Raw genomic sequence first — 22,288 nt, 5'->3', positions numbered from 1 at the left:
ACGTGTGTCGTTGAATGTAACAGCCATTTATCTCAACCCCAGTGACACAAAAATGCAGTATTGGTTTTGAAGTGAAGACAAAATTGTCTTCATTATAGAAATTTGAGCACACTGCATGTGATCTGAGAGGTATATATATGTGATTTACAGAATTTTCAGTTCCTTTAAACAAGTACAATTTTTGTGACAATTCTGTTCTGAAATATGAGGTCTAGGTTACTGTAATTTGAGTGAATCAGATGTTCGTCCAATGCAGATTTGGCTTGAGGCTTTAGTGGAATGTTGGTTTTGTTGTTATGGGGTCGTTCTAGCATTAGTAAAGCTCATACCGTACCTACTACACGTGGCCTCAGGACTTCACAGATACGGCATTCAATACTGCAGATAAGATGATATTATAAACGAATTGAACTGTATAATGAATGTGTACTCTGAAAGAGAAGAGAAAAAAGAAGAAGCAAAGACATAGGGATAATTAGTGTCCTATGCCTGGGCTCATACTTCCTCCCTCCATTCTGTCTCTCCTGTCTCTCTCTCAGGCAAACGGAGGCTGGCAGGATGCTACCACCCCCTCATCAGTGACATCACCCACAGAAGGACCCGGAAGTGTTCACTCGGACACGTCCAACTGATCCCTCCACCCTTCTCCTCCACCGCCGTCCAGACAGCCCTAACCTCCACCCTCGATCATCCAGCCAGCTTCCCCCCATCAGGACTGGAGGTGACACACTAGACTCGTCACAGGGCAGGAGACCTCTCTCTACGGGTGGGGACTACAGAATGAAACACCATCACCACTACCAGACAGTTCTTTACAACCAACCATGACACAGTCAGTCAGTCAGCCAGTCAGCCAGTAGCCTGAGTAGGGCTCTTTTCTTCCACCTATCTACACCCCTCACTGTCTGTTTGTACATTTTTCTTCGCCATATATCCATGTTGCCTCATTGTGTGATCATCTGACTTATAACACAGTAGGCAAACAGTTGCAACACGTATATACAGTATGGCCCGTATCTCGTAGATTTAAATGCTTTTCACACTACCTCTATTCAAAATAACAAGAAAACAACAACAACGGGACATCTTCTAAATAAGCTTTGTTTTTTGTTGTTGTAATTACTGGTATTGACAGTAGCTCTCAATCTCCTCTTGTCCTGTCTCAAGGCTTGTTTTTTAGGACAGTTTTGCCTTTGTGACAAGTTTCACCCTATATAATTACTTAATTCACAACATAAAATAAATTCTATTCAAATTGTCTAGTGCCAAAGTTCAACACAGGAGATGAATTTGTATAATATGAATTGTGCTTGTAAATAAAACATCCCTCTGAAATTTCATATGAAAAATGGTTCATTACTGTATTTAATTACATTTCATGTTAGTAGAGTATCAACAGGGTGCTTTGAAAAGGAGATTCAACCTTTCCTCCTCATTTTAAGCATTCCGTTTCAGAGCTTCCACATTGGCCAATAAGACATTAAACATGTTTCCTGCTCATACTGAACGCAGCATAGCATGAGTGATAAACAATGCATAAGCAAACATTATGAGAGTAACAGTATGCTCCAGAATAAACGGAAGAGACGGTTTGGAAGGTCAGAAGGGAATGGATCGTGGTGATTCTAGCTACTGGAATTCTAATAAATTCCCTGCTCTTGAAATATTGTTTGTAGTGTGTAAACCTGCAGTTTAAAATCTACCCAGAACACTTAATCAATGAGTACATTAGCATCGATTATAATAAGCCAATATGTCTTTAAGCACAGTGACTTACAGTGATTACCCTGGGTAACACTTATATTTGTCAAAGAGAAGAACACAGTACAGAGAACACACATTAATGATAATTGTTCTCTATTCTATTCAGTCTTCATATATGGAACATATGGTGTGTATACATACTGTACACATACATACACTACCATTATCACCATCACTGTACATCAGTGTTATCGTAATAGCCAAATACTGCTGGTAACCAAAATTACTTGTTTAAGTGCAAAAAAAGGCATTTTAATGTAAATTTTAATTCTGATTTTGTGGTATAATGTTGTAGTCATTGAAGACACGACTACACATGATGATGAAATATCTCTCAAAATGACTGTCTTTGTTTGGTGTTTTTGGTGCTAGTTAGCTCTTTTATTTCCTATTTCTCAGTAGTATATTTCTGTCCATTTATTATTGTCACCCAGTTTGAATTTCTCCATTCAACCTCATCACTCATATCATCCTGTTTTTACATTTTGGTTAGCAAGGTTGGTCTCGATTCACTCTTATGTTTCCGCATCCTCCTAGCATATGGCGTCAGTCTAAATTACACAAATAAAATTTAAAAAAATGAAATTAGATGTATTAATTTTGTTGTATTTGATTTTAGCTACAGTATTTATTTACACACAAATACACATTGCCTTCTTGGGCATTTCAACATATCCACCATACTATTACGTAGATTCCAAAAAAGAACTGCAGAAGCTTCAGCTCTATACATTGGGATCAGCTTGACCAACTCAACTCTGTTTGTTTTGTAAAATTGTGTATTAACTGAAGTACTGCACGAACAGCTCATAGGAATGTTCAGGTACTCTTTCTGTACTCAAAACACCAAAATGCAGTCAGAACACGGTAGTGTTTGTTTATAGAAATGAAATGGAAAAGACTAACCCTGATGGCACACAGACAGATACAGATGTTTGGATATATTTTTTATGTCCTCACGTTGTGAATAAATACATTTGGCTACTGTTTTACTTTTCTTTTGCTTGGTTACAGGACTTACAGTACGTTATATTTTATTTTCTTGCTAGCATAATGTGAATTAGCCCAAGAATGCTCTATATATGTAGATGTGCACCTTTATTCTTGTTTTGCATTTTTTGGGGGAATTGGACAGTATCCATTTTAAAACAAAGCAGCTACAGTAAATGTTTGACAGAGACAGACAGACAGTAGGACAGAGTTCCTTTCACATTATGGATATAATCCACTCACTGGTTCACTTTGTACTTTCTAAAGCATTGACACAAAAGCTTGCTTCTAAAATGGGTACTGTCTTGTTAATTAAAGGTGATGTGAAAAGTTTGTATGAACACTGTCTCGTGACAGTGTTTTTAGCCCAACTAAATCCACGGTAATAGATATACATTATATAGTATTTAAAATCATAACCAACATCTGTATAGATAACCACAGTACCACACAGCTGAATCTACCATAGACTGCATATCACAGAACTTAGCTCTTCTTTCACAAACTACATTTTATATTTGATGTACTTTTTGGAGATGTGGAAGTGTACCATGATGAGTGAAGCAAAATCTTGTTATTTTTTCGATAACTACAAATGGCTTAATTTGCTCCCACATCCGACAGTCCAGTTGACGGAGAACACATAGGTATCCTATGAGTGGAGTATGTTTGAGTGGTGTCCTGGCCTTTCGATACAGATTTTAGCCATGTGACAAGCAGAACAATAGCTTTTGTGATGCGTTGCCTGTAAAATAAGTAAAAGTTACTCTACTTTTCACATTGCCTTTCCAGTATCATCATTATTATTGAAAGCTTCATGTAATGATGCTTTTAGTTTTTGGATATAAAAGGAAGAAAAAAAATAACTACAAAAAAGAAAGAAGAAACTGAACAATTTGTAAAACATCAAATGTTTTCTTTGTGGCATGTCTTTTGTTCTTTAATAAAATACCGTACTGCAGTGTTTTTGAATGTTACTTATTTTTTATAAAGATTTCAGAGTGAACTCATGGATCCTTTTCTTGACAGGTTTGACATTTTAAGATCTCTCTGCATATGTAAAAAAAAAAAAAAAAAAAACCTATAACATTGGAAACCGCAAAACTATTGTCTTTTTAATTCCGATTTAAAACCTGTTTTCTGTGGAGAAAAAAATAGCTAACAAGGTGTAGGTTTTATGGTCTCTTTCTTTGTACTGGTAATGCATATTCCAAATAAATTGTTTCTTTTGTTGCATACTTTTGTATTGTCCTCATTGGTTTTCCTTGTCACACACATACTGTGGAGATTTCCATACATTAAATTAATTTATTCAGCACCGTCCCTTAGCTTTATAACAAAACCAAGTGGTGGGGATGCAGCTGACTGAAAAACAAATCAAGGATTGTGAATTTAAGACATATAAGACTTCAGTAACAGGGTCAGGGTCATAAGTTACTGTAGGACATAAGTTTACACGTCTCAGACTTGTCAGTCCTTCACCTCTAGATAGGATCGCACATCACACTTCAAAAACATGCTTAAGCATTGGGGGCATTTTCTCACTGTTGACATAACGTCAGAGCTGGGGTGAGCTGGAGAGGGTGTGAAGGGGACATTTTCTCAGTTTTCTAAGTGAGTGAAAGCTGTGTGCTTACAGCAAGCAGACAGACGCCCCCGGTTCCCCCTCCCCTCCTACCTCCCACACATAGCAGAGAGGAGGAGGGGGGTGGATAAGGAACTAGGAAAGGTTTCCAAAACGATCAGAGAGCAGCCAAATCACAGAGCGTGACGGAGACTGTGGGAGTGACATATGCAAACATGATCAAATATAATTACATGGGGATGTCTCCTTGTTTCTATCAAAGGGTTTCTTGTAGGCTCTGTTAGGAGGATGAAAGAGAGGAACTGTTGGATGTGTACTGTATGCTTTAATATATTCACCATGGCTTTACAAACCAAAAATGTATTGTGAGTTTAATTACTGTACGTTGCTCTCTTGAAAAGGCATAAATCCCATACTGAGTAGAAAATCAGTTGCACTTACTATTCAAGTGCTTTAATCGTAGGCAAAACAACCTGGTTAATGAGTTTCACCTGTACCTTGCTGTCCATTCAAATACTTGTTGTGAATTCACTGTACTGTAAGCTATCCTACTGAATGCACAGAGCAACTGGGGATGCACAGCACTCTACACAGTGTATGTAGCAATATAATATATTCTGTGGTAATGGGTTATATTTTTCTTATAAATATGCAATAAGCATAATCCCTTTAACATGCTTTGGTTTTTAGGTGGTATTTAGTACGTCAATATTGATCTACAAGGGGAAGCCGCTTGTTCTATGTCTTGTAGTTGGGCAAATTAAAGGGACATATATTTTAAAAAGCTGTAGCATTTCTCTAGTTCTAGCAATACATACTCCTTTTTCCAGCTGCACTTCATGAATAAATTACTTCTCAAACATAAATTGTTTTTGCCATATTGGCTGTTTTAGAAGCGTCTTTTTGAAAGGTCAGCAGCCAAGGGACCGGTGTCTGAGAAACAAATTAAGTTAGGAAGAAGACCGATGCCAACCAAAGTGGTGGTGTTTATTGCTGGCCACTATTTGTAGTCCCTCACAATCCATATTTTTCATTTGTGCTTGATTTTGTGTTTGTTTTCTGCTATAGTATCCAATAACACACATTTGTTGAGCATAAACTGTTTCAGTGCTAATACATAGCTTATGTCATATCTATACTTTCAACCTAATGCATGTTGCACACAAATCCCTTGCCAATGCCCACACTGTATCAATGGCAACACAATGCACAATGTACACCCCCCATATCAAGTTTAGTGTTATTCACAGTGTGCGTAAAGAAAACCAATGCCTGCCAGCACAATACACATACACTGTAGGAATACAATAACCATCATACACCGTATGAAGGGCTGCAATGCAAGCCTGAGGGAATGGCTATGGAAGCAGAGACATGGCAGGGTCTGAGGGGCTGTGTGGTCTGATTGCAGGGGCTGAAGGGTTGTGGTCCTGGGGGGCAGGAGATTATGGAGGTCCCTCATTCCCTCATTCGAGGAGATCGCTAAGGGAAGGACCTCTCTCTGGGTCCTACTGGGCAGGGAATGATGATGGGCAGTTGGAGATGGAGGATCGACACATCATGGTGAGGGAGATACTGCAGTCTCGACTGAGGGAGGGTTGGGGTCAATGCCATTTTAATTCAGGAAGTAAAGTGAAATTCAACTGTTTACCTCTTGAATAGACTGGACTGAAATGGATGGAACTCTGGTCTAAGTGTGTGTCTATTTGTATTGGTTTTCAGTTTGACAAAGGCACTTGAGCAAAATGTTGTTGGAAGGAATGCTTGCGTCTCTTCTTACCTTTGCATTGCCACCCACAGATCTGTAATGAATTCTTCTGATCCTCCGGTGCTGGAAGTTTCATAAAGGAGACATGTTCGAAACGATTTTACAAATCAGTGTGTCATCATGGTCTTTCATGTCTTAAACCGTGCAATAATTTTACATTTGGGAGATATGGTCCATTTTCTAGTGTGGGAGTTTGATGTTGTAGGCTATAATGTTGCTTTATAATGTTAGCCTAAAGCTTTCTTAATGAGCCAGATATGGAACTTATGTTCTTCTTCCAAAAAATGTAGAGCCTAGATTTCCCTCGAAAACTGTGCCCAAAGACATTCTTTCAAGAGAATTCAAAACAGAAGACAACCCATCTTGGAATATAAATCCAAAACAAACTGAGAAATGCTAAACATTATCCTCTCTATATGATCAGGGACATATATATACTGGTATTACAATCACCTTGCATTCAAAGCCAGAACCAAGACTATCTTGCTGGGCTACATACAGTGCCTTGCAAAAGTATTCACCCCCTTGGCATTTTTCCTAATTTGTTGCATTACAACCTGTAATTTAAATTGATTTTATTTGGATTTCATGCAATGGACATACACAAAATAGTCCAAATTGGTGAAGTGAAATTAAAAAAATTACTTGTTTCAAAAAATTCCAAAAATAAAAAACGGAAAAGAGGTGCGTGCATATGTATTCACCCCCTTTGCTATGAAGCCCCCAAATAAGACCTGGTGCAACTAATTACCTTCAGAAGTCACATAATTAGTTGAATAAAGTCCACCTGTGTGCAATCTAAGTGTCACATGATCTGTTACATGAGCTCAGTATATATACTCCTGTCCTGAAAGACCCCAGAGTCTGCAACACCACTAAGCAAGGGGCATCACCAAGAATGGGGCACCTTGAACACCAAGGAGCTCTCAAAACAGGTCAGGGATAAAGTTGTGGAGAAGTACTGATCAGGGTTGAGTTAAAAAAAAATATCTGAAACTTTGAACATCCCACGGAGCACCATTCAATCCATTACAAAAAAATGGAAAGAATATGGCACCACAACAAACCTGCCAATAGAGGGCCGCCCACCAAAACTCATGGACCAGGCAAGGAGGGCATTAATCAGAGAGGCAAGAAAGAGATCAAAGATAACCCTGAAGGAGCTGCAAAGCTCCACAGCAAAGATTGGAGTATCTGTCCATAGGACCACTTTAAGCCTTACACTCCACAGAGCTTGGCTTTACGGAAGAGTGGCCAGAAAAAAAGCCACTGCTTAAAGAAAGAAATAAGCAAACACGTTTGGTGTTTGCCAAAAGGCATGTGGGAGACTTCCCAAATATATGGAAGAAAGTACTCTGGTCATATGAGACTAAAATTGAGCTTTTTGGCCATCAAGGAAAATGCTATGTCTGGCGTAAACCCAACACCTCTCATCACCCCGAGATGATCATCCCCACAGTGAAGCATGGTGGTGGCAGCATCATGCTGTGGGCATGTTTTTCATCAGCAGGGACTGGGAAACTGGTCAGAATTAAAGGAATGATGGATGGCACTAAATACAGGGAAATTCTTGAGGGAAACCTGTTTCAGTCTTCCAGAGATTTGAGACTGGGACGGAGGTTCACCTTCCAGCAGGACAATGACCCTAAGCATACTGCTAAAGCAACACTTGAGTGGTTTAAGGGGAAACATTTAAATGTCTTGGAATGGCCTAGTCAAAGCCCAGACCTCAATCCAATTGAGAATCTGTGGTATGACTTAAAGATTGCTGTATACCAGCGGAACCCATCCAACTTGAAGGAGCTTGAACAGTTTTGCCTTGAAGAATGGGCAAAAATCCCAGTGACTGGATGTGCCAATCTTATAGAGACATACCCCAAGAGACTTGCAGCTGTAATTGCTGCAAAAGGTGGCTCTACAAAGTATTGACTTTGGGGGGGATGAAAAGTTATGCACTCTCAAGTTTTCTGTTTTTTTTGGTCTTATTTCTTGTTTGTTTCACAATAAAAAATATTTTGCATCTTCAAAGTAGTAGGCATGTTGTGTAAATCAAATGACACAAACCCCCCAAAATACATTTTAATTCCAGGTTGTAAGGCAATGCCTTCGTATCTACACAGCTGTTTCCGGGGGAAACTGTGATTTTTAGAGAGGAACTTGGGTGGGTAGGAAGCAGTCACATTGAGTTTCCCTGCCGTCCCAAGTATCATACCACAGAATGTCTCATACCCCTCATTGAGTTTGTAGGAGAGATGCTCTATTTGTGTCTGTATGTATTTATGCACAAAACTCAGGGAGAAGAAATATGTAATTATCACCTAAGTAAAATATGTAAGTGTCATGATAATTGTCAGAGAAAAGGCAACACGAACTCTAAAATATCTCTATCAGAGAGTGTACATCTGGACCATGAACTTGCACCCTAAAGACTGATGGAGTTACTGTAGGTTGTAGAACGTTGCCCAATTCTGTTGTGAAACACCGCTGACCCCTTATGGTCAGTTAGGGCAGACTAATCCAAAGGGATACGGCCTGACTGATTTACATAAGCTCTACAGTACTAGAGAGAACAGGCTACTGTTAAGTGGCATTCAGTGATGTCCTGAAGCTCATTGTATCCTAGAAAAGATAAAACACAAACAGAAATGCCAGATCTCACCTTATTATTTAAGATAAGAATCAAGCTGTAAAACGTGTTCTGATGATGAATCTGAATCACATGGAGTATGTGAATGAGAGGAAACATAAGACAATTATGAATCCCCAAACAATTAATAGGAGAATGATAAGAACAATGCAGCCTCTCTCTAAATTCACCACAAGACCAGTTCACTGCTTATTTATCAAATGAAGGCACTTCTGGTACACCTTGCAATTCGTCTCGTGACAAATTTTCTGTACACATTAACAAAATATTTAGTAGGACAATTAATCTATTCACATAATATTATCTTCCAGTAAGTGCTAATTGAATGTGCGTAGAGGTCAGCCCAACCCCCAACCTGCTTCAATATCACCATGTTTCCCAAGGATTTAAAAAAGATAAAGAAAAGAAAGTGCAACATATAGTGCCTTCAGAAAGTATTCATACCTTTGTCAAGTTGGTTGTTGTACAATGCTATAAAGCCATTCTTAAGTCATGCCATAGATTTTCAAGCTGATTTAACTCAAAACGGTAACTAGGCCACTCAGGAACATTCAACGTCGCCTTGGTAAGCAACTTTAGTGTATATTTGGCCTTGTGTTTTGGGTTATTGTCCTGTTGAAAAGTGAATTTGTCTCCCAGTGTCTGTTGGAAAGCAGACTGAACCATGTTTTCCTCGAGGATTTTGCATGTGCTGAGCTTTATTCAATTACTTTTTTACCCTAAAAGACTCCCTAGTCCTTGCCAATGACAGGCATACCCATAGTCATCATTGGCCTCATGGTGAAATCCCTGAGTGGTTTCCTTCCACTCCAGCAACTGAGTTAGGAAGGCTGCCTGCATATTTGTAGTGACTGGATGTATTGATACACCACCCAAAGTGTAATTAATAATTTCACCATGCTCAAAGGGATCTACCAATAGTTGCACTTCTTTTCAAGGCATTGCAAAACCTCACTGTTCTTTGTGGTTGCATCTGTGTTTGAAATTCACTGCTTGACTGAAGGACCTTGCAGATAATTGTATGTGTAGGGCACAGAGATGAGGTAGTTATTCAAAAATCATGTTAAACACGATTATTGCACATAGAGAGTCCATGCAACGTATGTGACTTGTTAATCACTCATTAACTTATGTAAGCTTGCCATAACAAAGGGGTTGAATATTTATAGACTCAAGAAATTTCAGCTTTTCATTTTTATTAATTTGTAAACATTTCTAAAAACATAATTCCACTTTGAGATTATGGGGTATTGTGTGTAGGCCAGTGACACATTTCAATTTAATCAATTTTAAACTCGAGCTGTAACACAAATTCTGGGAAAAAGTCAAGGGGTGTGAATTGTTTCTGAAGGCACTGTATGTCATTTTACAAGGGCCTCAAGTCATCCGGAAACATTTTCTTTATTGAATCAAGAGTTGCAGCCCTAATTTTCCTTAATATATAGAGGAAGCTGCAGTAGCAAAATAAGCCTGTTCAGAGGTCTTTCTCAGAGGTAGGTCAATAGGACAAAGCCAGTAGAATGTCCATCTGCCTATGAAGTCTATTGTTTTTAAGACATCTATAGACAGTCTGAACCTGTGCATCTTCTCATACCAGACGCTCCTCTCATACCAGGGCATGGAGGCTGACACAGCGAGACGGCGGCCCAGCTGAGGACAGAAGGCGTATGTGTGTGTAGGACAGAGGGTGTATGTGTGTGTATGTTACTGTGTGTTTGTATGTAGGTCACCCAGCGACCTGTGTCGTATCTGGTGACAGCCACAGCGGTCATTGTGCCTGTGCCGTGGTGTCGCCCGCCCAGCAGGAGGTGGGATAGGGATTAGAGTGGACAGACCACGGTGGGGTACAGAGGCCTCCCCCACACGTCAGCGTCAACTTTCTCATCTCCTCCCTTAACGACTTTGACGTTATCAGGCCAGGCAGTGCAATGTCCAGCTGCATTACTCTCACCGATACTACATTATTCATAACGGCCACAACGTAGGCAGAGTGTAGGGAGGGATAGGAAGCGGTGTGAGGGTTCAAAAGACTGGACAGACATGGTGAAGCAGTTCAAATATAAGGTCTGAAATATAATGCCTGTTCTCTGACTGACTCACTGGCACTAAACTCCACACTTGTGTTATACATTTTGAAAGACAAAACTCAACATGTCTGTGATAACACATTTTCTTTGAGTGATAAATTAACATATTGTGGGTTATCTGGATAAAGGTAAACCGGAAAATAAAGCTCTAATATTCCCTTTATTCAATATTAATATCAAATCTCATTTAGACTCTCCTGCAACAATTACCAAGTTCTCAAAATGTCTTGTCCCTCAGATATAAATGGGAAGACCGTGCCATCTAGTGTTCACAAATTGAAGCACATATATCCGTTTCACCACATTCACCAACACTGTATGATGCCTTCTTTTCAAATGGATTTATTTAATAAAAAGATAATACAGCATATATCAATATGAATATTTTCATTGCTTTACGTCACTCTCTCAGCATCCTGAATACTAGTATGGGATAAAGAGAGAATCTTATCGGTTGTAAGGATGCATTGAGGAGGCAGCCTTGATGTTTGTCTTGATGTTGCTTGGCATTTTCCCTGAAAATCAAAAGATATATAATAATAATAATAATAAAAAGGTCAATTACAGAGCAGTCCTTTGATCAATACCATTAGGGCCGGGTTCCCAGATACACGTTAAGCCAAGTTCTCTATTCAGTTATTTTTTTACCAGGAATAGGTATAATCTGTGTCTGAGCAACCAACTGCCTTTATTATACAAGTCTATAGAACCTTGATTTAGGGCCTTCAAATGAATACAAGACTTCAAAGTATAGCAAAGCCAGATGATGATATTCAGGCGCCTCATACCTGGCTGTCCCTGTTGCAGAGGAGCACCAGGCCCCATGCCTTGCTGTTGGCCTGAACCCCCACCAATGGTAACTTGCTGTAAGGTGGGACCTCCACTCATCATGGGTCCTTGTCCTGGGTGACCAGGGGCAACGGGCCCAGGGGGCCTGCACTTCGAAAGCCCCTTGCCAAAGCCCACCGCTGCCACCAGTGCATTGGTATCAGCCGTGTTGAATGATGGTTTGTTCTGCCGTATAGCTGAAACAGACAGTAGCGTGCATAAGTATCAACTCCATAACATGGATCTTAGGTTAGACAGTGTGTACATTGAGTACATAAGCATCAATAGCAACTCCATAATGCAGTTCTTAGGTTAGCGTGTTTAAATGTTCAGGTAAAAAAAGTTATCTTGGTTCAATCAGTGTACCTGCACTTTCTGCATCCCTATCATCGCGAGGATTGTTCAGTTTCTCCAGTAGATTTGAGCAAAGCTTATTCAATGTCTGGATTTGTTTCTGTTGTGGGAAAAACAAGGGGTTATTTTGTTACTCATTGCTTCCAAATATAGTTGTGGGATAAAAAGACTACAATGTGCATTACATGGCAAGCACCATTTTACTTAGAATTGTGTCTTCCCACCATGGTCATGTTCATTATGTAATAAATGTATTGTACTGTAAGCTCACTCCACTGCTTGAAATGTATCCACTTGCTTCGCCAAATTGGTACCTTTTCAGTGGCACAATTGGCTAACGGCGTTGTCAAGCGGGCAGATGACTGAGGTATGAGCTGTTGTACGGCACTGTACCGAGAGGAAGTGAAGCTGCTAAGCAAGCATATTGAGGTCCATCACACTTGCTTGAAGTGGCCTCAATATTTTCTTGTCGTATTGTCCTTTCCAACAAATGGTGGATGTACAACTTCACTCAGTAGTATGAAAAGGATACAGGTTGCCTTATGTGAACCAGGGACCTACTCTCCTCACACAGCTGCCATAAAGAACTTGTATGTTTAGATGTCTGTTTACCTGTGCCACGTCTGGTCCTATCCGGGCAGCTTCTGCACTCAGCTGTTTCTCCTGCTCCTCCACCTCAGGATCAGGCTTGGTGCGCAGGTGATCTGGCACAATCTCATGGCTGAACACAGGCACACGCTGCTCAGTCAGTTTCTGGAGAGTGGGCGCAGTGTGTATGGATGTAAGCAAAGACTAGGGTAACAGTATCTGTAAAGCCATCCTCCTTTAGCCTGGTTCAACCAGAATCAAAGCTATTCTCACCATTGTTTCACTTGGTGAGCACAGTATTCAGTCTGGTTTAACCAGGCTAATCCATATCCACAGAAAATATACTCACAGCTAGTTCCTCATCCCTGTCTGGAGACAGCAGAAGGGGGATGATGACCTGCTGACGGAAAGATGGTGTCTTCTCATTCCTCAACAGTTTATTGATGGTATTCAACTGACCGGACAGGAGGGCAAAGTTGTCCAACACTGAGGGCCTATTGTCCAAGATGTTCAATTACAGAGACACAACAACTTAATGAATTAGCTAGTAGAGTATATTCATTTTCAGACAATCATATGTATTTATCCAAATGGGCTCGTTAGTTAGCCAAGTCTTACATATTGGTTTACGTGATGTTTTTCTAAAAGCAACACTAGGACCTTAGTTCGCTTTCTCCAAACGCAGCATTATCCACGCCACGCTGTGGTAATTTGTTTGAATGAGAACCCAATGGCTGTACGGGCTTGGGTTCTCGAGAGTTGGCTAACTAACTCATAATTTCAAAGTGTTGCATGTCCAATGCTGTCTAAAGTTAGCTCGTCACTTCAGTTACCATGTCAGTCGTTCATACTCGTTTTCCAACTTGTAGATGAAACTGTGAAGAGCGTTTTTGAGATGAGCCACGCGGGAAATAAGGGATTCCACGGATGCTTCCAGCAGTTTTTCTTCCCGTTGCTTGATATAAACAATTAAAAAGACATTTGATTAGCTAACCAACGTTAGCTTTTTAGTTAGTTAGCTAAAGTAGCAGAGTGACTTGGGGTAATGTGAGCTGAATCCAACGAAATATTTAACCAGCGATGGTGATTTTTATTCAATGGATTTAATTTCAAACAACTGACTGCTTAGGAATTTAACATTTGTAGAAAACGCACATTACCTGCATTTTTATACGCCTCTCTTTATGGTAACTGGCTAGCTAGCAAAACAAATCTTAACCGGAAGTAAACAATGAGCGCAACAGTGCGCATGCCCCGTTGAGAATCATTTGCAGTATGTTCCACACCTTTACACTGAAGTCGCAACATAATCGTGTCTTTGAGTCATCATGCCGTGAAATATTCAATAATATATGCTATATCGCTTATCTGCACGCATTATTTTCATATCGGAATCAAAATAAAATAGAACTACAAAACCGTCTAAGCCTAACTTTTTTGTTGTTATTGCGTTGTCTAAGCCTAACTGTGTTATTCCGGCGGAAAGACTTGGACTTGAGCATCCAGGTCACGTGCTTCTTTACCAAATAAACAAAATACAACGATAGCAAGCAATCGTGCATGAAAAAGAACTAAACAAGTCGTTATATGTCAGCCAGGGCCTGAAAATATCCTCGGAGCTTTCACAGAACCTGCTAGTTATGCCATACAAGGCATGGCAGAGAGACAGGACAATGAGGTAATTTACTGAGGTTCATGTTTTTGTAGCCCTGACCTGTTACTAGCGCTAGCTTGTTATGCTAGCTATAGCTAACTTCTCCAAGTAAAACAGGTAGTAGAGCAACGCTAACTTTAGTTGGCGTGTTGCAAAGCGCTCGCGCCTGAACTGAGCATACCAAAGATACTGTAACGTTACATATGCTGTAAAATACAGGGACAATTACAGTAGCTTGAGAGGCCATATTTAGCTATAGCCAAGTTGTTTTGCCAGTGTCATGCCGTGCATCCCATGAGTCAAATTGGGATCAGATTGCTGCTCATTAAGCAATTTGCAATGTTGTCACACAGCGTAATGGCATATGATACTATTTGGAAAACCTTACACCCAGAATATGCTAAATGTTTAATGTTGTCAATGTATTGTGTTGAAGCCTTGCTTACTGACATAAATAAAGTGTATATTCTTGCTAAGACAATATTGAACAAAAGGTACAGTGTCAAGATAGTCGTTCCTTTGCAGATGCAGTCTGCGACATCTGTACCCATTACAAAAGTTCATCAAGATGTCAAACTTCACCAAGATATTTGCAGAAACATGCATGGGCGATCAGGCTCTGTCATTCTTTTCAGGAGAATACTATATGTTTGAATATTCTCTTTCTTCAGGTGGAGGAGGCAGACCAGGTGTACCTGCTGATGAAGGAGGAGTACCGTATCTCACGGAATGTACGTCTGGCCTGGTTCCTGGGCAAGCTCAACCAGGTCATCTGGCCAGCCCAAAAGTCTGAACTGGTGGGTTAATTAGCTCTACTGGAGGAGATGTAGCCTGCTCCTAGATCTGTTGTGCTGTCTCGTCAATGACAACGACCATAGGGGTTGGCAAAACAGCATAAATAGATCTGGGACCAGCCCAGAGGAGATTTATTATGATGTACTGATGTTCCCGCATGGTCCATATATACTGAATTGATGTGTCACTTCAAGTTGCTTTGGATGAAACTTAGCGTCTGCTAAATGACCATATTTCCGTTGGGTTGTTGTTGATGATGATGATTGTTGTGGTTCCACTTACTGTGCAGCTGAACTCTGAGAATGAGCTGGACCTGCTCAGCATCTTGCCGAAGGGATGGCAGCCAGACTTTTCCCCCGCCAACATACCCTACCTGCTGGTACCTGCCACTCGGGTCACCTTCCTGGCCCGCAGGTACCGCTTCATCATCGAGCTGGACCTCAGCCCCTCCACTGGGATCGTGGTGAGTAAAGAGTCTTCTTCAACAAGTTACAAACTAGGCTACTAAACACAATCTAGGCTACTTGGGTTAAAACAGATACCTAATGGAGCTAATGGAGCACGTTTTCCATTAGCTGGGAATTACTGGCTTTTGCACCCCCCCCCCCCCCAAAAAAATGAAAAGCAGATTTATAAAACTGTTGTTGGTCAAAATGACCAGGAGAAAAAAAATCCCATTGTAGAATAATACTTTTTATTCATAGATGGATATACCAGTTGATGGAAATACATCAATACCGTCATGACGGAAATACCGTCATGCTTATCTGTCTGGGTTATTTTGCATAATATAGTGGAATTAAATTGCTGTGAGTGTATTTTCGTTAATCATCATGTAAATGTAATCATGTAGCCTATCTTAATTATCCAACACAACTATCACAAACACACAACATACAGAGCCTATTTTGAGCGGGATTTCTCCTGCAGCTCCTCAGCTGGCTTTTGTAAGCCCATTCATTGTGCAATAATTCTAAATGAAATTGTGTTTTAAAATCTGTTTGTGCACTATTTAAAAAGAGCTTGGCCTACTATTTTTTGCCTAATTGAAGCGCGCCTCACATTCAAGTGCAGGCAGCAGACTTTCAGCGCGTCACCACCACTTTACAATATGCGCTGGAGGCAGTATGCATTTTGAAAACATAGACCTACTTAATTGTTTGAAACCTGAATGTTTTACATCATATTATGAGGCATGTCTTACCTTGCTTCAAAGTAGCCTATAGACAAATCCAACCATGGAAACGTGGAGGCAATTATTTTATTAAGACTTCATAGGTGCGTGAGTTTCAAGTTTGTGGTAGCTTACCATTTGTACCTATCTGTGTGCCAGTTATGATTTTCATATGTGCATTTCCATGGAAGAATTTAATTTTAATGATAACATTTCCGTTTCTTAAAATCATTGTCACGTGGTTAATCATAAAAATAAAAATGTTATAGATCTAAAAGTTAAAATTCAACTATTGCGAGAGCACCAGCCTCTGCCATATGGACACATTGACACACCGTGATCCATTGGCGGCTAAAGAAATGGAACTCATAGCCTATAGGCTAATGCAGCAGTAGGCATGTAACTTAATTGTCAATTAAGTCAAAATACATAAAGCTGACAAATAAAAACAGTAGAAAATATGATATATTCAGGTTCTTTCAATTGCATTCTTCTCTACTCAACCTGTCTGCCTCCCTTTCTGTAGGTCTTGAGCTACTCTATTTATCAATTCCCAACTACATATGTTTACTGCTGGTGAAATACAGTACCAGTCAAAAATTTGGACACAGCTACTCATTCCAGGGTTTTTCTTTATTTGTTTTCTACATTTGTAGAATAATAGTTAATACATTAAAACTATGAAATAACACATGGAATTATGTAGTAACCAAAAAATCTAAATATAGTAGCCACCCTTTGCCTTGATGACAGCTTTGCACACTCTTGGCATTCTCTCAACCAGCTTGATGAATGTATTTCAATTAACAGGTGTGCCTTGTTAAAAGTTAATATGTGGAATTTCTTTCCTTCTTAATGAGTTTGAGTCAATCAGTTGTGTTGTGACAAGGTAGTGGTGGTATACAGAAGATAGCCCTATTTGGTAAAAGACCAAGTCCATATTATGGCAAGAACAGCTCAAATAAGCAAAGAGAAACGACAGTCCGTCATTACTTTAAGACATGAAGGTCAGTCAATCTGGAAAATTTCAAGAACTTTGAAGGTTTCTTCAAGTGCAGTCTCAAAAACCATCAAGCGCTATGATGAAACTGGCTCTCATGAGGAGTGCCACGGGAAAGGAAGACCCAGAGTTACCTCTACTGCAGAGGATAAGTTAATTAGAGTTAACTGCACCTCACATTACAGCCCAAATAAATGCTTCACCGAGTTCAAGTAACAGACACATCTCAACATCACCTTTTCAGAGGAGACTGCGTGAATCAGGCCTACATGGTCAAATTGCTGCAAATAAACCACCACTATTAAAGGACACCAATAATAAGAAGAGACTTGCTTGGGCCAAGACATTAGACCAGTGGAAATCTGTCCGTTGGTCTGATGAGTCCAAATTTGAGATTTTTGGTTCCAACTGCAGTGTCTTTGTGAGACACAGAGTAGGTGAACGGATGATCGCCGCATGTGTGGTTACCACCGTGAAGCATGGATGTGTGATGGTGTGGGGGTGCTTTGCTGGTGACACTGTCTGATTTATTTAGAATTCAAGGCACACTTAACCAGTATGGCTACCACAGCATTCTGCAGTGATACACAATCCTATCTGACCCAAAACACACCTCCAGGCTGTGTAAGGGCTATTTGACCAAGAAGGAGAGTGATTGAGTGCTGCATCAGATGAACTGGCTTCCACAATCACCCAAACTCAACCCAATTGACATGGTTTGGGATGAGTTGGACCGCGGAGTGAAGGAAAAGCAGCCAACAAGTGTTCAGCATATGTGGGAACTCCTTCAAGAGTGTTGGAAAAGCATTCCAGGTGAAGCTGGTTGAGAGAATGCCAAGATTGTGCAAAGCTGTCATCAAGGCAAAGGGTGGCTACTTTGAAGAATCTCAAATATAAAATATATTTTGATTTGTTTAATACTTTTTTGCTCACTAAATGATTCCATATGTGTTATTTCATAGTTTTGACGCCTTCACTATTATTCTACAATGTAGAAAATAGTCAAAATAAAGAAAAACCCTTGAATGATTAGATGTGTCCAAACTTTTGACTGGTACTTTATGTCATGGGGAATTGATCAAAATAAACAATCAAAGGGCAAACAATTCACAAAGTTAAACAATGAATGCTAAGAATTGGCGGGAGACGGGCGAGACATTCTGGAGAGAGACTAGCCTATGTCTTTGCCACACACACCTCCCCTTCTTGTCTCAACATGTTATATTGTTCACAAGACACATTATGTTCACACATATTTGAATTACTTTTCACTGACAGCCGCAACCCAATAATCAACTAGGCGTATTGCCATGCACTCTGCCCAAATTGCGAGCTTCCCAAATAGGCATAGGCCTAAAAGCTTGTGATTTAAAACAATCCACAGCTATAAAAAAATTAAAATACGCTAATGATCCTTGATTCCTCTGTGGCTAAGTCGTGCTTTCTGGTGAAGTATTTGTATTCATTTCTGTATAGACAGGATAAATATATAATTTTGGCAAATGTATTTTTACGTACTTCCCTAGACTATTTGACATGCCACCTAGGAAAGACTTCCTCATATGCCATTTATCTCCTGTTCTATTGGTTTTCATATCAACTTCCTTTCGTTGTCCAGAAGCCAAAGGCACAATCCTAATCATTAGCAACTTTAGATTCTCCCTATTTTTAAGTTTCTGATGGAGATTGTAATCTATGTCACATATGGAACCACTCTCATCAGGTGTGCTGTATAGAATGGAGTTTTCCCATGAATTGCGTTTTGGCAAATGTTTGAAAAATATTGTTTTATTAGCTGCTTCATTACAGGAGATGCATATTATGTTAACCTGAATTACCATAATCTAAATGTGATTTCTGAGCGTCGTAGGTGGATGCCCAAATGGGTTACGTACCCAATGCATATGGTTCCGGTAAATTTCACAAATGGACAGTAAATTGAAAATATTCCTGGTCATGTTGTCCGGCGCTACAATTTCCTAATGGAAAACCTATATGGAGGTGGTTCTCTGAACAGCTGAGAACTGAAGACCTACCTTAGCTCCATTAGAAAACAAGCACGCCGTTATAAGCAATGGCATGCAGGAGATCTGGATTTGAACCCTGCTGGTCGGACAATGTGTGCAATATGACTATTTTACAAGCTTCTATGGGAATCTATGAAGGGATGCTTTTCTTTTTGACGGCAGGAGGAAGTTTACAATCCTTTTATGAAAATCGTGCTACATATCACACTTTCATGCTATGGCTATTTTGGTCGACTGCCAAGAGCAGATCCTCGTCATGATGTGTTGTTTGGTGTGTTAGGTACATCATGTTAGTTTTTCCTTCTGTTCACAGGATGACAGCACGGGGGAGATGATATTTGATGAGGTATTCCATGCCTTGTCACGATGCTTAGCTGGACTGGTCCGACCCTTCAATGTTCCAGGCACAGATCTTGTTTTCCAGCCGGAAATCTTTGTCACTATCCTGGCTTATTCCTCCATTATTGGGCTCAGTACACACCAGGTGATCATTTTATTCATATCAAAATGATATACTACTTGGTGATTGAACAAGAGACGGGTGAAATCATTATTTTGCTGGTCCAGGTAGATGTGCTACCCATGATGGAGACGGATTTTAAAGGGGATGGGAACTATAGTAATACATTCTAGTCATGTGAGCCTATGTAGCTGATGGTTAAGTGTATCACTACTGAAAACTAGAAGCACTTTCCACTCCATCACACCTATAAGGAAACTGTGTTGTGTCTGCTTTGACTGTAGGTGTTGGTGCAGGGTTGTCAGCTGAATCGTACAGACCTGGTTCAGTTCCTACACCAGGTCTATCAGCAGCTGCGATCAGTGGAGAACAACATTGCAGAGGTCCTACAACAGCAGCACAGCCATCTTCAACAGCAGCACGACCAGGCAAGAGGACACTTGGTTATTACAGTACTATATGGTTATTACAATACCTTTTAGGTCATCCGTCAATCTTTTTACTCCAGAACATAAGCATATAATTACATATGTATAATACAGTCAGGTCCAAAATTATTGGCACTCTTGATAAAGATGAGCAAAGAGTGTATAAAATAAATAATACAAATACAGTGCTATATTGTACGCTCAAACACAGGGGGAATTTATATTATTTTATTTGAATACAATTGCAAAGAGAAAGAGATTTTGTTTTTCAAATAATGCATTTTTTTCTCTCAAAAAGATGGGGGTCAAAATGATCGCCAACCCTAAAGATTCTTATAAATAAAAACAAACAAAATTACATCTGCATTAAGATTGTACTTTTTTATTTTCATTAGTCGTATTTTAAGGAACTGTATTATGGCCTTCCATGGCTTTCTGTTTCACTGGGGTATAAAAATGAGCTAACACGCATGTAAAATCACTTTGATAATCATCACCATTGGAAAAGGTCCTGCATGGTGTTTGCAACGCCAGGGTTGTGGGTTCGATTCCCACGGGGAACCAGTACGGAGAAAAAAAATGTATGAAATGTATGCATTCACTACTGTAAGTCGCTCTGGATAAGAGCGTCTGCTAAATAACTAAAATGTAAATGTAAAAGGCAAAGAACTCACAATTGAAAAGAGACAAATGGTTGTTGACCCTCAGAAAATGACGTCATGCCTACTGTAAAATATGGTGGTGGATCTTTTATGTTATGTTTTTTGTTGTTGTTTCTTCCACTGGTACTGGGGGCCTTTGTTAAGGTCAACTGCATCATGAACTTTACGAAGTACCAGGACATTTTAGCCAAAAACCCTGTTGCCTCTGCCAGGAGGCTGAAACTTGGCTGCAAATGGATCTTCCAACAAGACAATAAAACATAGCACATATCAAAATTCACAAAGAAATGGTTTTATTGACCACTAAATCAACATTTTGCAATGGCCATCTCAGTCTCTGGACTAGAACCCCATTGAAAACCTGTGGTTTGAATTTGAAGAGGGCAGTCCTTAAGTGCAGACGAAGGATATCAAGCATCTGGAAAGTTTCTGTATGGAGGAATAGTGTAAGGTCCCTCCCAATGTGGTCTCCAACACATAAAACATTTTAGAAAAAGGCTCAGTGTCGTTACCATCACAAGGGTTGTTTTGCGGAGTATTGAAAACGTGTCCAATAATTTCTACCTTGTAGTTTTTAGATTTTTTTATTATTACTTGTTAAACAAAATATATTTCCCTGAGGAATTATATTAGTACAAAATAATATAATTTCACAATTTTTGGGAGCAAAAATATAGTTCAGTATTTGTTATTTATTTTATTCCGTTTTTTTGCTAATCTTTATCATGGGTGCCAATAATTTTGTACCTGAGTGTACAGTAATGGTTCTGGAGCAGAGTATGACTATGAAAATGTTGTTAGAAGATGTTTGATATAATTTCCAGGTTGATCTCAGTTGATTATTATTCAATTTGTCTCTGATAGTCTGATGGGCCAATCCCGTGCCCCGGGCTTGGTAGTGACATCACCATGGAGGAGGTGCCTGTGAGGAAACATGGTGTTTCCATGGTGACTGCAGACGTCGGGCTGGTCAGCATGGTGCGACAGGGCATCCTAGCTCTACAGCTGCTGCCCCCCAACTCCTCCGCAGGTTGGTAAAGTCTGTCAATACCTTCACTGTTAAAGTTGAGCTTCTCAAGGCTGGTTCCATAGGGAGAAATGACACTTGTTTGAGTCAGACTTATGATAAGGTCCTCCTTTATTGCAACCTATTGAGTGATCTAGCCAGGTCTGAAAGGGCACTATCGGAGACATTGTCTAAAGGCACCATTCGAAGTGAGATCTGTTTAATTTATATATGATTCATTATTTTAGACCTATGACACTGTTCCTGTCACCTCTCCCAGGTATAATCATCATCACAGACGGGGTGACCAGTGTGCCTGATGTGGCTGTGTGTGAGACCCTTCTGAACCAGCTCAGGAGTGGAACCATTGCCTGCTCCTTCGTCCAGGTACTGAAACATGCCACAACATAGCCCAGTGGGTCAAACTGCTATTTGTATTCAGTCTACATTACAACATGCTGACACACCATG

At 39.9% G+C, this 22,288-nt stretch overlaps 3 protein-coding genes across 12 annotated transcripts in view; 2 read left to right on the top strand and 1 right to left on the bottom strand.

Moving 5' to 3' along the window:
* The window catches only part of LOC106584178 (pre-B-cell leukemia transcription factor 1), a 96,738-nt gene extending 92,748 nt beyond the window's left edge, over positions 1 to 3,990 (top strand). For all 4 annotated transcript variants that reach the window (XM_014169128.2, XM_014169129.2, XM_014169127.2 and 1 more), the window contains one exon: positions 540 to 3,990. In XM_014169128.2, the coding sequence (XP_014024603.1) occupies positions 540 to 632 (93 nt within the window). In that variant the 3' untranslated portion in view covers positions 633 to 3,990. The remainder of the gene's footprint in view (positions 1 to 539) is intronic.
* A 7,177-nt stretch (positions 3,991 to 11,167) lies between these two features.
* LOC106584180 (mediator of RNA polymerase II transcription subunit 8) lies at positions 11,168 to 14,062 on the bottom strand. Its single transcript, XM_014169136.2, has 7 exons — positions 13,772 to 14,062; positions 13,445 to 13,566; positions 12,961 to 13,105; positions 12,636 to 12,776; positions 12,036 to 12,123; positions 11,630 to 11,866; positions 11,168 to 11,356 (listed from the first exon to the last, which is right to left on the bottom strand). The coding sequence occupies exons 1-7, from the start codon at positions 13,775 to 13,777 to the stop codon at positions 11,289 to 11,291; spliced, it is 807 nt and encodes a 268-aa protein (XP_014024611.1). The 5' UTR covers positions 13,778 to 14,062; the 3' UTR covers positions 11,168 to 11,288.
* Positions 14,026 to 22,288, top strand: part of LOC106584179 (KICSTOR complex protein SZT2) — a 123,683-nt gene continuing 115,420 nt past the window's right edge. For all 7 annotated transcript variants that reach the window (XM_045706293.1, XM_045706296.1, XM_045706294.1 and 4 more), the window contains exons 1-7: positions 14,026 to 14,289; positions 14,937 to 15,062; positions 15,350 to 15,523; positions 19,575 to 19,745; positions 20,006 to 20,149; positions 21,676 to 21,841; positions 22,098 to 22,204. In XM_045706293.1, the coding sequence (XP_045562249.1) occupies positions 14,266 to 14,289; positions 14,937 to 15,062; positions 15,350 to 15,523; positions 19,575 to 19,745; positions 20,006 to 20,149; positions 21,676 to 21,841; positions 22,098 to 22,204 (912 nt within the window). In that variant the 5' untranslated portion in view covers positions 14,026 to 14,265. The remainder of the gene's footprint in view (positions 14,290 to 14,936; positions 15,063 to 15,349; positions 15,524 to 19,574; positions 19,746 to 20,005; positions 20,150 to 21,675; positions 21,842 to 22,097; positions 22,205 to 22,288) is intronic.

The sequence above is a fragment of the Salmo salar genome, chromosome ssa23 (assembly GCF_905237065.1).
Source record: "Salmo salar chromosome ssa23, Ssal_v3.1, whole genome shotgun sequence".
NCBI lineage: Eukaryota > Metazoa > Chordata > Actinopteri > Salmoniformes > Salmonidae > Salmo > Salmo salar.
The sequence above is the reverse complement of the archived record's forward strand: the minus strand, read 5'-3'. Positions and strand labels throughout refer to the sequence as shown.

Excerpts from the sequence above, each read along its gene's own strand:
- LOC106584180 (XM_014169136.2), bottom strand. Across the intron at positions 13,106-13,444 it reads GAGTATGAACGACTGACATG|GCCCTCAGTGTTGGACAACT; the intron begins GTAACTGAAGTG and ends CTTGGACAATAG. Across the intron at positions 12,124-12,635 it reads TAGGACCAGACGTGGCACAG|AAACAAATCCAGACATTGAA; the intron begins GTAAACAGACAT and ends TTCCCACAACAG.